The sequence below is a fragment of the Panthera tigris genome, chromosome A2, assembly GCF_018350195.1.
Source record: "Panthera tigris isolate Pti1 chromosome A2, P.tigris_Pti1_mat1.1, whole genome shotgun sequence".
Lineage (NCBI taxonomy): Eukaryota > Metazoa > Chordata > Mammalia > Carnivora > Felidae > Panthera > Panthera tigris.
Genome location: NC_056661.1, coordinates 58,481,191 through 58,494,853, shown reverse-complemented (window position 1 = coordinate 58,494,853; position 13,663 = coordinate 58,481,191). Strand labels below are relative to the sequence as shown.

Below are 13,663 nucleotides of genomic sequence, written 5' to 3'. Positions count from 1 at the left end.
CTAAGATCTCGTCCAAGCCATGGACACGAACCGGGGCGGTGATATCAAGGACTGGAATGGAATGGCGGTAGAGGGCCGGCCTCGGCTCTATGCCTGCATCCTCAGAACCCAATGGCACTGCACATTGTTGGGGCAGAGCCAGGCCAGCACGGCCTCCTGAGCTGTCCCCTCTGCTCCCCGCCCCCCCCCCCCCATCCCCACCCCAGGAACGGGCGAGCTGCTTCTCCCATCACATAATCACATCATGTGCGTGAGACGGCAGGCCCGAGGATGATAGCCAACACACGGGGACGGTGCAGGGGAAGGCAGGGGCACCCGGGCCCGGTGTGGCATCGTTGGTGGCACAGCGGTAGCGAAAGTGCCACCTCCCGGCTGGTAAAGCGAGACCGTTCAATACTGAGTGTCTGACCTGCTAAGCCACTGAGCATTCATTGCACTGCTTGCTGTTCTTTACCGACGAACTCGGTTTGTTTGAGTTCTCTTAAAATAATAATGGTGCTGCCCCGTTCCATACCCACTGCATGGCTGGATTTCTAAAATACTGAGACACCGGGCCGGGAGAATTATTAACCTGCAAGTCTCCCTGCCGGGTGACGGGGGCAGAGCTGTGTCAAGCGCCAGAGTGATCCTCTCACTGCTGAGAGCCTTGAAGAGGGGCTTTCTGCATTTTTACAACTCCCGTCAAGTGCCCTGGCCACAGGTGGTGTTTATGCCGAAAGGCCACGTCAGGTGCCTTCTACGGTTCCTTCTACGGCACCAAAGGTTCCGGCATGGACCTGGCCTGAAAACCATCTGTGAAAACAGTGCAGCCAAACCCTCGTAAATATCTGCCCCCTTCCCACTTCTCAGCGGGTGACCTTGGGCAGGTTACTTCATCCTCTGTACCTCGGTTTCCTGACTTGTAGCAGGAGGTGAGAGATCACAGCTAGTACTGCACAGAGGTGTTACAAGGATGAGTAGGGTGGTGCCTGGCGTGCAGCGTGAGTGTGTGTGTGCACGTGAGTGAGACCTTGCATGCGCGTGTGCCTGCCGGAGAGAGACGGAAGAGAGAGGGGGCGATAGAAGGCGTCGGGAAGGAGACAGACTGGTCAGAGCGGCCCAGGGATGCCACTGATCCACTTCAGGACAATCTCTATTTCCCTTGGTTTTTGTTTCATATTTGAGAAAAGAAAACAGACTCATTTTTTGGTAGGTTCTGAACCTTCTCTGATAAAGAAAGAAAAAAGAAGAAAGGGTCCCCCCAAACGCTGCAGAGGTTATCTCCAGGAAGTGAGGTTCTAAAAATGTTATGTATGTTTTTAGACACTTCTGTGGTTTTTCCCGTTCTCTTCATTGCGCATATATTAGTTCTGAGATCAGATTAACCACCTCTGTATGAGAAAGCTGCATTGTGTGCAATGGCACAGTCACAGTCAGGTGTGCCCGTTAGGCAGGAAGAGCTCTACGAGGCAGCGAGTGGGGGTGGGCACGGGGGTCTTCCAACTGGCCGCCTTGGCCCCTCTCCTGCGGGGCTGGAGCCCTTGTGGAGCCCGCAGCCCCAGCCCGGTCCCCTCGGCGTCTGCCACTGCAGACAGCCCTTGACCCCCTGTGTTCTCTGGTTCTCTCTGAGGAGTAACCCGATGCTGATGGCTGCCGGGTGCCCAGCCGGTGGTGCTGAGTGAGGGAGCGGATCCCCTCCGTGCCCACTGGGGCCGAACCCCAGGCCCAGCTGCTCTCTGTCCCTGCAGGCCCCGCCGGACGGAGCCTGTGTGCTCAGGGCTGCAGGCCCAGATCCTCCGCTGCTACCGTGACCACCTACAAGAAGTACTCCTGTGCTCGGACCTGGTCAAGGCTTACCAGCACTGCGTGAGCGCTGCCCACAAGGTAAGGCCTCGCCCTGCGCCTGGCCTGGGCTGCTGGGCGCACGGGGGCAGGGTGCCAACGCCAGACTCTTTCGGCCCGTCTTTGCGAAGTCAGACATGCTGACCTCGAGGCCTCTGCCTTGTGCACAGGGACGGACTCGGGAACTTTGATTTCCTCTGCCACTTCCTGGTTCGGACGTTATTTCTAGCTGATCCCATGACTGCCCTCGGATAGCCGGGTTAGGAAAAGAGGGCCCAGGGGCCCTGGACCCCACTAGGCTAGGTCTGGGAGTGGCTCTGAGTAAGCTCTGGGTCCGGGAGCAGGTCTGGGAGCAGCTCTGGGTCCCACCACCTAGTAAAGGGCATGCCTGTGCCACCCACTTCTTACCTTTGAGCAGTTGGGAGTAGGAGCTCACGGGAGGGCCCATGGTGCAGGGTCGGGGTCACGGAAAGGGCAGGGGCAGTTCTGGGAAGGAGAAGAGCCTCTGGGTTCAGGGAGGTAGAAAAGTTAGGTGCAGCCTGCCCGACAGGATGAGGGAGTGAAGGGTACCTCTCGGCCCACCCTTCTGTGCGGGTCTGAAGGGGGTCACGGTGGTCCCAGGTCTTCTACACCCCCCAGCCCTCCTGCACGGCAGCGGTGAGGTGTCCTGGATGTGTGAGGATGGCAGCGGGCCTCCCCTGAGAGCTGGCCCCAAGGTCTTGCCCTCTTCCCCTAACCCTCCCAGCCAGCTCCCGACCCTGTCCTCCCACCTCCCCCCATTGCCATTCCTCTTCTAGACAATTCCATTGCCCTTCCCAAGCCCAGCAGTAACTGCCCCAGGCTGGACCCAGGCCCTCCCTGGCGTTCACTTAGGGGCGCCTGACTTGGACCTCCCCAGAGGGCCGGCATGTTTGCTTAGACGGGCTGTAGCATGGGGCTTTCTTCCTGTGGAAGAGCCCCTTGTGCCCGGTAGGAGACAAACTGCTGTGGGTACTGGTGGCAGGAAGGCTGAGGTCGGAGGTCCGGTCTGGCTAGGTCCGGCGGAGTGTCTCTCCTGCTCAAAAGCGCGGCCTCGCCAGAGCCCTCCTCACTCTTCTGTCAGCTCGGGCCCCGTGTGGCGCAGTGTGCGCGTCTGGGCTCTGAGGCCCAGCCGCAGCGTCCGCTGCCCAGAGTGGGCTCTGGGACAGCCCGGGGCCCAGCAGTAGCTCCGCGCGGCACCAGGCGTGAAGCCTGCTCAGGAGATCACGTTTCCTCCCCGCCGTAGAGCGTGCAAAGCTGTTTGCTCAATTTCAAGTTGAGCAGCAAAGACCCTGCCGATGGTCCCTGCAGCGCGGAGCGGAGCTGGGCCAGTGGCCCTGCACCACGAAACGTGGGCCATGGGAACAGGTGGCCCTCTTGGGCCCCTTCACTTCTACCAAGGTGTTTGTGAAGGCGAGCACGAGAACCCTTGCCCAGGTGGGATCGGAGGACCATGGCACGGGCTTGCACACCGTGCACCTAACTTTCTACTGAGGGAGAGGCCTAGGGTCCTGCTGTGGCCTCCTTGATTCCCCGCAGAGCCCTCTGGCCCCCCCCCCGGCCCCCCGACTACCCTCCATCTTTCCCTTTGGGCCCCACGGCCACAGAATTTTCCACCCCGCCCCCAGCAGAATGTATCTTTAACAAACACATCTCACCAATATATCTTCATTGCACTGAGGCAAAAATGTGATTACGAAGGAAGACAGATTGCATTTATCTCCAGTGTGTTCTCTGTAGCTCTAGCACGCCTGAGAGAGGCTCTGGGGCACTGCCAGGCCTGGCTCCCTCCTCCCCGGCCCCCACCCCCTGGCGTTATTAAAGCCTAAATTGGAGCCCAGGCAACTGGCAGCAGCGGAGGCCGGCCCTGCTCCGACTGCGCGGCATGCACAGCGTTCCTTTGGGAGAAGCATGTTCCACCGACTCCTGAGGCCCTCGGTGCCCACAGCGTATGCTGCCCTCTGCCCACCTCTGGTGGAGCCGAGATGGGGCCGGGGGGATCTCTGATAGCGCCAGCTGGCAGGAGCCTTCATCTCTGGCAGGCAGGGAGTGGGTATCAGAGGCCCACCACCCAGAGGTGCTTCCCCAGAGCTCCTGCCGGCACCTGCGTGGTCCCTTCCAAGCCCGGGGATATGTGTGTGCGTGTGGATGTGGGCAGTGCCTTGGAGGCAGGTTCCAGCAAGACGCAGCCTGATGGTGAAGGCTCTCACACAGCAGAGCCCGCTCTCTGACTGGTTTCACTTAGAAAACTCAGAGTGGTTAGGTAAGAAGGCAGGGGAGACCTTGGCGGGGTGAAGCAGCCTGGGGCTGGGGCCTGCCTGCCTGTCTGTAAGGGCGGTCAGATGAGCGCAGGCTCCTTGTTAATGGGCCACCGGAGGCATGTGCTGAGTGGGCATGGAGGCGAAGAGGCACAGTCCCAGCTTGCAGGGACCAGCTGGGGGCCACCCTTTCCATCGAACAGTCACACTCATGGGGCATCCCGAGGGCCGGGGGCCCTCTTAGAGCCAAGGCTCTGGGGATGTGCAGGGTTCCCAAAAGAAGAGGGCCATGACTGAACTGTGACCTGTTCTCCTTTGCAGGGTTGAGGAGCAGGCCTCCATCCTGGCCCTGGTGGTGACTTGGAGCTCTGAAGAAGGAACCAGTGATGGGACCACAGTCCGCAGACCCCTGGGCCACAGCCATTTTCTCCTGGGTGCCTATGGATGTCTCTGTGCTTGGGGCTGCCGTGTGTTTGGGAAGTAGAGGATGTGCTACTGTCCGAAAACAAATAAAGCAAATGTCTTTGTTTTCAGTCATTCTCTCGGCTGGCACACAGCTGCTGCTGCCTCCTCTCTGTCCATACCTGTGCTGGACCACGGCGATGCAGGCTGAATGAAACAGGCTGTTCCCCCTTGGGGAGCACCCAGCCTAGCAGGGGAGACAGATGTGGAAGCCCCCAATTATGCTGCAGCAGCAAAAGGCCGCCCAGAAGCAGGTATGAGATGAAATGAGGGGAAATGCAGTTCTTTCTGGGGATGGAGTGGAAAGAGCAGGCCAGCTTCCTGACAGAGGCTCTGTCTGAACTCCAATGTAGAAGCTGAATGGATGACCGCTGGGCAAGCCAGAGGCTGGGTGAGTGGGACCCCAGATGCAGGGCTCAGGGAGCCCAGAGCTGGGCTTTGCAGAAAGCAGATCGGGGGCTGGGTGGGATAGGGGGATGCCAGGCCACGAGGTTAGGGCTGAGTGACACCTCTGTGGCTCTCGGGGGAGGGTGGGCTCAAGTGGGGCAGGACTGAGTGCCAAGGAGAGCCCTGCAGGCACTTGAGGGCATGATAAGTGGGAGGCTGGTGGGCCAGGTCAGGGGACAGACCGAGGCGAGGCTTAGCAGCCAAGATTAGCGTGCCTCTGGATTTGAGTGGTATAGGGGAGGATCAAGGATGATTTCTAGACCTCTGGCTTGGGTGCTGGTGATTCTGGGGACTGCAATGAAGGACACAGGGATTGAGAAGTGCAGAGGACAACGATGTTTGGGACGTGCTCTGCTTAGTTAGGGTCCACACACTGGTCTGCCGGTCCTTGGCTTTTGGCGGGATCCCAGCTGAGGTGTCTTGACCACACCAGGGCTGCACCGAGCCTGGCCCAGGGCTGTGTGAGGGACGCAGCAGGAGCCTGAGATGGGGCTTCTGATTCACCAGCTGCTCTTGCTGGTGACCTTGGATTTCCTGCGAAAGTTCCTTTGGAGAGCCCCTCGCCATCTGGAGCTGAGAGCCTGCATCTCGACTCTGGCTTTGCAGCCCAGGCATCTCTGCTCATCCCTGAACTCTCACACACAAAGCTCAAGTGGGGGTTGAGGCTCGGCAGTGTCCAGCTGTCCGGGCAGGTAACACAAGGCAGCTTTATTCGGCCAAGCTACATATTGGCTGAGAGGAAAAGAGCTTTGGGAGATGCCCTGTCTCCATGTTCTGGGTCAGCTTGCCAAAACACACAAGGAGGCATTTGGGGTGCATACAGAGGTGAGCAGCCCTGGTGGGTGGCAGGGTGCCCTGGCCTGAGCCTCCTCCCGGCCTCCCCCAGCAGCCCAAGAAGCCACTGGCCCTTTGTCAGGCCAGCACGGTGGGGTCACAGGTAACCTGGATTATTGAGCTTAAGCGAAATCGGAGCCATCCTTCAGCTGGAAGTTGCTGAGGCCCTTTCAGGACTCCCTCAGAAGCCTCTGGTGTCCAGGGCTTTGTCCCACTTCCCAATCTGCCAGGAATCTCTCTCAGACTCTACTTTTCTACCCGGGAGTCCGTCGAGGGCAGCTGTGTGTGTGCCTCTCCATCTGGGCGTGTATGTGTGTGCATAGGTGCCTTTGTGCGTGCCCATGTGGATGCGTATATATATAGATAGATACTTTTGTGTGTGTGTACCTATGCATCTCTGCATGTGTATAGAGGGTGCTTTTTTTGTGTGCACATGCGTGTGCATAGGTCTGTGGACATCTGCCCATCTGTGTATGTGTGTCCACGGGTGCCTTTGGGTCTGTGCACACGTATGTGCATGCACCCATCTGTACGTATGAACTGTGTTTGTGCAGGCAGCCAGCCACGCTCACCACCTGCTAATGCTCCCAGGCTCTCTCCTCCTGGATCTCAGCCCATTTTCCTGATTCCCCTCAATTCAGAACCAGCCTTCCCCCTTCCGATCTCCACCTCTTTCCTACTACTGGGTACTTGCTCAGAGCCATTGTCTCATTGTATTGGAACGTGGAGGGGAGGCGTGTGTGCTCAAGGTGCAGGCTCCGTGTGCCTGTGTGTGTGCATTTATTGCATTTCTGTGTCACCTTTGTGGACCTCCAGTCCCTCCACGTGGCCATATGTGGTAGGAAGTCTGGCTTGAGAGAGCATTCATGGGTGAGGGGTGTGTCCAACATCGTGTGCACCTGGAGGCAGACATTCCTGGGCTCAGGTTCCGAGCCACATGACTGTTGAAAGGGAGTGCTGATACCCATCCTACCTGGTTGCTAGGAGATTAAATCCGATGTTGGCTGTGACATCTAGGGTCCAACCAGGAAATCCAAAAGCACTCACGGTTATTTTTTTAAGTTTTTTTTAGTGTCTATTTATTATTGAGAGACACAGAGAGACAGAGCATAAGCATGGGAGGAGCAGAGAGAGAGGGGGAGACATAGAACCCGAAGCAGGCTCCAGGCTCCGAGCCATCAGCCCAGAGCCTGAAGTGGGGCTGAAACTCACGAACCGTGAGATCATGACCTGAGCTGAAGTCGGATGCTCAACCGACCGAGCCACCCAGGTGCCCCAGCATTCACGATTATTTTTAAACACAGGGGACTGAATATGGGGAATTAACTCCGAAGATGGAGGAGCCAAAAACCCAAATGGAATGGTCTGACAGCCCAGAAATTAGCAACGGTGGGAAACTCGCATCACCCTGGGGCTACAGGCACAGATGGAAGAGGCAGGACCCCCCAGTGGAAGCTGATACCACAGGGGCTCTGCTCAGGGGAGCTGGAGCCACTGAGGGGACACAGGTGCTGTGAGAAGTGCCCGCTTGTGGCCGAGAAGGTAGAGGTGCCCAGGCCTCTCCCCTCCTGCCATCCTCAGCCTCGGGCGTGCCTCCCATTAGCTGAACCCAGCCAGAGCCAGAGGGCAAGGCCACCTGCTACAAGGAACAGATTTGAGGCGCAGGTGCGCAGGAAGGACTTCAGCAGGACTGGGAGGTGCTGAGCAAGCATGTGGGCCTGTGTGCTTGTGCCTGTGCTTGGGTGGGTGTGAGAAGTGGGTGCAAACAGGCATGTGCACACCCCTGTGTGCATTTCTAGCTTGTGTTGGCACATGATGGACAGCTTCCAGAGTAGTCCCATCAGACATCCACCATGTGCCGGGTCCTCTCCCACTCCCTTTGTAAATGCTAACTCGTTTAGAGTCCCAGAGCTCTGTGGGGGGGTAGGGCCATTACTGTTCCTGCTTTCCAGGGGTGGAAACCATGGCACAGACGGTGTGAGTAACTTGCTCAAGATTGCACAGAGCTGACACTACCTTTTTCTGGAGCCGGGGTCCTGGCTGTCTAGAGGCTTGACTCTACCCACTCCAGGGACCCAGCTGGGGGGGGGGGTGGGGGCAATCCTGCACCTTTCCCCTCATCCCTCACCCCAGATGGGGAGTGTGGACCCTGGCAAAAGAAACGGCTAGAGTTCCTTCCTGCCAGCGTCATTACTGACCTGGAGAGGCCCAGCAATGCCAAGGCAGGGTCTGAGCTGGTGTCACTGCCAAGGTTGCCGTGAGCCCTGGGGCAGGGTCTCTTGTGAGGTGCTGGTTCACACACCTGCCTGCCTCGGCTGCGTGCCAACACCTTATCCACCCGTGAGCGGATACAGGTATGGCTGCAGACCTCCCAAGTCATTCTAGGTGGCTGAGCTAGGGGTGAGAGCAGGGCATGGAGGAAGAGTCCAACGTGCACTGGACACGGGAAGGGCAGAGTGTCACAGCAGATGGAGAGAGGGCCCACCCTGAGGCCACTGCGGGAGGAGGCGAATCACATGACCTCTCAGGGGGACACGTTTTTAAGTGTGTAAACCCACACGCACACACATACACCCAAAAACAACACCCCCTCCCACCACACACACATACACACACACACACACACACACACACACACACACACACACCACACAATCCACCCATGTGTTGTTTACAAAAGACCTCACCTTAATAATAAGGGCACAGGCTGGTTGAAAATAGAAGCATCGAAGCTGATGGACCAGCAAACTCTGAGGAGGCTGGAGTGGTTATGTTACTGTCAGGCAAGGTAGACCTCCGGACACGGAGTGTCTGAGCAGCAGAGGTGGACAGTTTGAACGCGAACAGGGGCAGCATGTAGGAAGACAGAAACCCCAGATGTGCGTGCACCTGACCCAGGCAAGACAGGTGAGGCGAGAGCGACAGGACAGAAAGGGAACTAGCCAAATTCGCAGTCTTTCCTGACGACTGGGAGCGTGCACACATCAATGGCTCCCAGGATGAGTTGCCAGGAAACCAGCACGTAAGCAGGCACTGTGTCCTGGGGTGTTCGTCCTGGCCTTTGCACCGTCTCTGGAGCTCCTAGTCTGCAGTGTAATGGGGAGCCAGACAGCCCCAGCACCTGCCCCAAGCCCGGGGGCAGCAGCTCCTAAGCCGCTAGCCCTGTTTCCTCATCTGTAAAAGGGAGACGGTCATAGATGCCACCCCCTGCAGGGATTGGGGTGACAGGTGTCCCATGCTTGGTGCTCTATAAATGTGAAGGCAGAGGACCCACCACCCACATCCCCTTTAGGGCCAACTGTCGGCAGCTAGCCCTCGCCCCTGAGGCCTCTCCCTCTGGGAAGTGCCTTTGCTGGGGAGCTGCCTCACCAAAGTCACACCCCAGCAGGCCAGGACTCACATCCGATTGCTGCTTGATGGGGTGGGGTGTAGAGGCTCAGCTCCCATGCCCCAAGTTAGAGCAACCTGGAAGAGTGTTCTGACTCCAGAGCTGGGCCTGGCCTCTGCCTCCTCCCCTTACCCACTAGTGCTGACCCCAAGGACACTCCGGCATAAATGTCCTGCAACCTCACCTCTACCCCAGAACAGCTTCTAGGGAAACCCAAGGAGCCAATAACATTATTGTATCCTACGTAGTACCTGGCCCATGCCCCCCTGGGCTTATTGTCTAGCAGGAGGAGTTAGCAGGAATTGTGTCATGTACAGAGTCCGGTAGGAGTTGTGTCATAATCACAAATGACATTGGAGGTCACTTGTGCTGAGGCCTCTAGGGAGAGGCCCAGGAGCTCGGGGCCCAGGGTGCTCGGGCTGTGGGGTCAGGGAGGGCTTCTCTGAGGAGGTGAAGCTTAAGTCATAGTGAGAGGGCTGAACCAGAGTTGGCCAGGTGAAGCGATGACTTTGTTTACTGTAGTGTTTATAGCAATGGCAAAATCCTGGAAACCACCTAGATGTCCAATAACGGGGTATGTGCATTAAGTAAAAGGTGGTATATCCATAAGATAGCTCTGTAGCTGGTGATAGTGGGGGTGTGGAGTATAGCCATCAGCACGGAGCAGTATGAACACATTTGGGGATGAAAAAAATACCATCTATACACGTATAAAAAATATACACACACTCACAAAAAGAAAAGGCCAGAAGGGTTATACACCGAAATGTTAGTGCTTTTTTCTGGGGGGGATCAGGATCATGGATATGTATTGTTTTGTTTGTTAATAATCGACTTTGTTTTCTGTTGTTCCAAACTGACCTGAACATTTCCTTTCAGTAGTCCCCAGGCTCGAAGCTTTCCCGAGTGCATGTGGCGGTGTGGCCCCCCACAGCCTGGGCCCTCCGGTCAGGGCGGCGCACGGCTGTCTCTTCCCGTGGGCTTTCAGGCCCAGTGGTTGACCCCTTGGGGAAGCCCGGTTCTCCTTGAATAAAGTGCTTTCCTTGCCTGCCAAGCAGGGGCAGGGATGGGGGTCGAAGCCTGCCAAAAAGGAGAATTCTGGAGTGGGGCAGGGCAGGGCCCACAGTGTGCTGGGACGGACACCCCCGGGAGCCCGTGGGGGATCACAGCAGCAGGAGGAGTCTCCCTTAGTTATTTATACTTCGCACAGCCAGTGTTAGCATTGAATGCCTACTGTGTGCATTTGGCATTCTGGACGCAGGAGACGCAGCAGTGAGGGGGAGGGGTTTGAAACCCTGTCCCCCAAGAGCTTAGAGATCTGTGGGTGATGGGGGGACAGAGAAAATAAAATCAATGATTGCATGTTATGCAATGGAGAAAAGGTAGGGGGGTTGGGAGTCCTGGGAGCGGGTGCGCTCCTGTTTCCCGTGAGGACAGGACGCACCTGTGTCCCCACTCCCTGGGGCTTCCCGCACCCAGACAGGGCACCTGCCTGCATCTCCCCAGCCCAGGAACGGCCACCTCCAGGCTGCTCTTAAGGAAAAACACTTCCAGTCCATACCTGATAACCTGCCTCATTAAATTTAATGGGCCGGTTATTCCCATTAAATAAACATCACCTAATTATGAAAAACATATTTGCTGAAATTCGACTATGGAACAGATAAACCAATTACATGGTTATTCAGGCTCAAAACACACTCAATAATGAAGTGGGGTGCAGACCACAGCAGGGAGGGCCAGGGAAGCACCTGGAATTCAGAGCCCCACCCCCACCCCTCCCCACTTCCGTTCCAAGCTTGGTGGGGCCTCGAGAATGTTTGTGTCCCTGGGAGCCGCGGGCTGGGCAGGCTGGAATCCAGACCAGGGTGTCTCAGTTAGGACCCCTTTCACACAAGTGACAGAACCCAAACGGGCTTAAACAAGAAGAGTATGTTGATCCGTATGATTGAGAAAGTGTAGAAGGAAGCTTCAGGCATGGCTGGATCCGAGAGCTTAAACCTAGTGACTGGGACTGGTCTGTCTCCTTCCACCTCTTACTATTCTCCTCCATGTCGCCTTCCTTCCTGGGCTTCACGATTTGCCCCAGCGAGTCTTGCCTTGTAAAGAGAGAACCTCTTTCCCTCCGGTTCCAGCTTAGGGTTTATGGGCAGATAACAAATTGCTCCAGAGCCGACAGAGTAGTATCAGGAATCTCTCAGGAGAGGCCAATACACACAGGAAAAGCTGCCCCCCATCCTGATGACTCATCAGGGAAATGCAAGGCAAAACCACAAAGAAACGCCTCTGCACACCCGTCTCGTGGTTGAAGTTACGAGGACAGACAATACCAGGTGTTGGTGAGCACAAGCAACCGCTGGGACCCACATGCACTGCTGCCAGACGTGTAAAGTATTTAAACCACTTTGGAAAATGGTGTGGCAGTTTCTCATAAAGTTAAACATCCACCTACACTGTGATGCAGCAAGTTTACTCCTGGGTCGGTATGCAGGAGAATGAATATGTATGTGGTCTAAATGGTACATGGAGGAATGTTCAGATGGCTTTATTTCATAGCAGCCGAGTTAAAACGGTCCAAATGTCCACGGGCAGTAGAACAGGCCGGTTGTAGTTTACTCGTGCAACGAGATACTGGCCCCCAATTGAAAAGAACAAACCAGAGCTCCCTGTAAGGACGGGGATGAATTTCACAGACGTGTCATGAAGTGAGGAGCTGGGCAGAGAGGAGTGGACCCTGGTTTTAGCTTCCGAGCAAATTGCCACCAACCCAGCAGCTTGCAGCTGGCTGCAGATACTACCTCACTCCTGGGGCAGGAGCCCTGGCAGAGCTGAGCTGCTCCCTGCTTGGTGAGGGGGAGGGGGTCTCCTGAGGCTGCCATCAAGGTGTGCTCAGGCTGGGCTCCTTGCAAGCTCACCTGGCCGTTGGCAGAACTCATTCCCTTGTGGCTGGAGGCTGGAGGCCACCGGCCGTCCCCTAGCATGTGACGGTCACAGGCCCTCTGTCAACAGAGGTCTCACTTATCAAAGCCAGCAAGGGAGTCACATATGCGACCCAATGGGATCACAAAAGAGAGAGCCCTTCACCTTTGCTGGACCCTATCCATCAGAAGCAGGTCACGTACTTAAGGGGAAAGAATATACAGAAGAGTGACTCCTTGCGGGGTACCCCAGGATGTGCGTGCCTCAGTACTGGATGATTCCATTTATATAAGTTCAGGAGGGAGAGGAAGGTATCTCCAGATAGCCCTTGAGGAATAAATTCCAAAAATCTGTTAGTAAGAGGACAGAAAAAAAAAAAAAAAAGAAAAACAAAGATGGTTCAGAGCAGGGTGTGTAGTTTGTATCTCTTGAGAAAACAGGGTGGCAAGAATATCCACGGGTGTTTCCATTCGCTGGTAACAGTGTAAGACATTCTCTGCCAGGACGCAGGGAAACTGGTAACAGTTTTTCTCCCAGAGCCGGCAGCTGGGGCCCTCAAGAAGGAGACTGACTTTCATCATGTATCCTTCTGTGCACTTCTCGGATTTTCAATGTTTAATGAAATAATACTTTTTAATTATTAAAGAAAAAAAAAGGCAAAGAGGCCAGACCTTGTAGAAGGTAAAGGCTGCTGGAGGCATTAACAGCTGCTGCACGTTGCCCCCATCCAGCCCCCACCCCACCCCCTCCCTCCCCTGCTTGTAGTGTGTAGTGATGAGTGAGGGGCCGGTCATGTGACCCCAGTAGGTCCAGGAAGCTGCTGGGCCATCTTGGCCAACAGGTTGGGAGAGCATACCTGAGAACACACACAGAGGAGGGCAGAGACAAGAAACAGATGCCTGATGATGTTGGGCCCCTGGATGCAGCCATGCCTGAAGCTAGACCTTCATGGACCTTTCAGAGAAACAAGTCAGTGAACGTCCCTTTGGATGAAGCAAAGCTAGATTTTTGTCAAGTCTGATTCTATCCATTGCTTATGTCTGGTGATGTCCAGTGCTGACGTTCGGGGCCGACAAGCCCAGGCCAGTGGGTGGTGGTTGCTTCAAGGTGGCCTTCCCAGAAGGGGAGGAGCCTGTGCTGGGGCTAGCCGGGTAGGCTCAGCAGGGTGACCTCATGGGGACAGAAGGAATAAGCATCATGTGCAAAGCTCATGGTAAGCTAGGGAAATCACAGATATTCCCTATGACAAAGCATAGAGTGACAGGAAGAGAGAGGTTGGAGGGGGCGAGCTGTGTGGCCAGGGCTGCTGCAGAGGCCTAGTGTGCAGGGGTCAAAAGCAGTGACTGCAGCAGGCTCAGCCTTTCCCCTGGGGTACATCACTTTCCTGTGCCTCAGTTTCCTCATCTGCAAAAAAGGGGCAGACACAGCCCCTCCCTGCCTAGTGGTGTTAAGGATTGAACAAGGTGTCTCAGGGAGAGCTCTCTCCCTGGGGATGCCTGTATGTTTTCTCTGGTCC

At 56.1% G+C, this 13,663-nt stretch overlaps 1 protein-coding gene across 3 annotated transcripts in view; it reads left to right on the top strand.

The window, feature by feature from the left end:
* Positions 1 to 4,634, top strand: part of CHCHD6 (coiled-coil-helix-coiled-coil-helix domain containing 6) — a 249,168-nt gene extending 244,534 nt beyond the window's left edge. For all 3 annotated transcript variants that reach the window (XM_042962400.1, XM_042962384.1, XM_042962405.1), the window contains 2 exons: positions 1,728 to 1,863; positions 4,419 to 4,634. In XM_042962400.1, the coding sequence (XP_042818334.1) occupies positions 1,728 to 1,863; positions 4,419 to 4,424 (142 nt within the window). In that variant the 3' untranslated portion in view covers positions 4,425 to 4,634. The remainder of the gene's footprint in view (positions 1 to 1,727; positions 1,864 to 4,418) is intronic.
* The last annotated feature ends 9,029 nt before the right edge of the window (positions 4,635 to 13,663 follow it).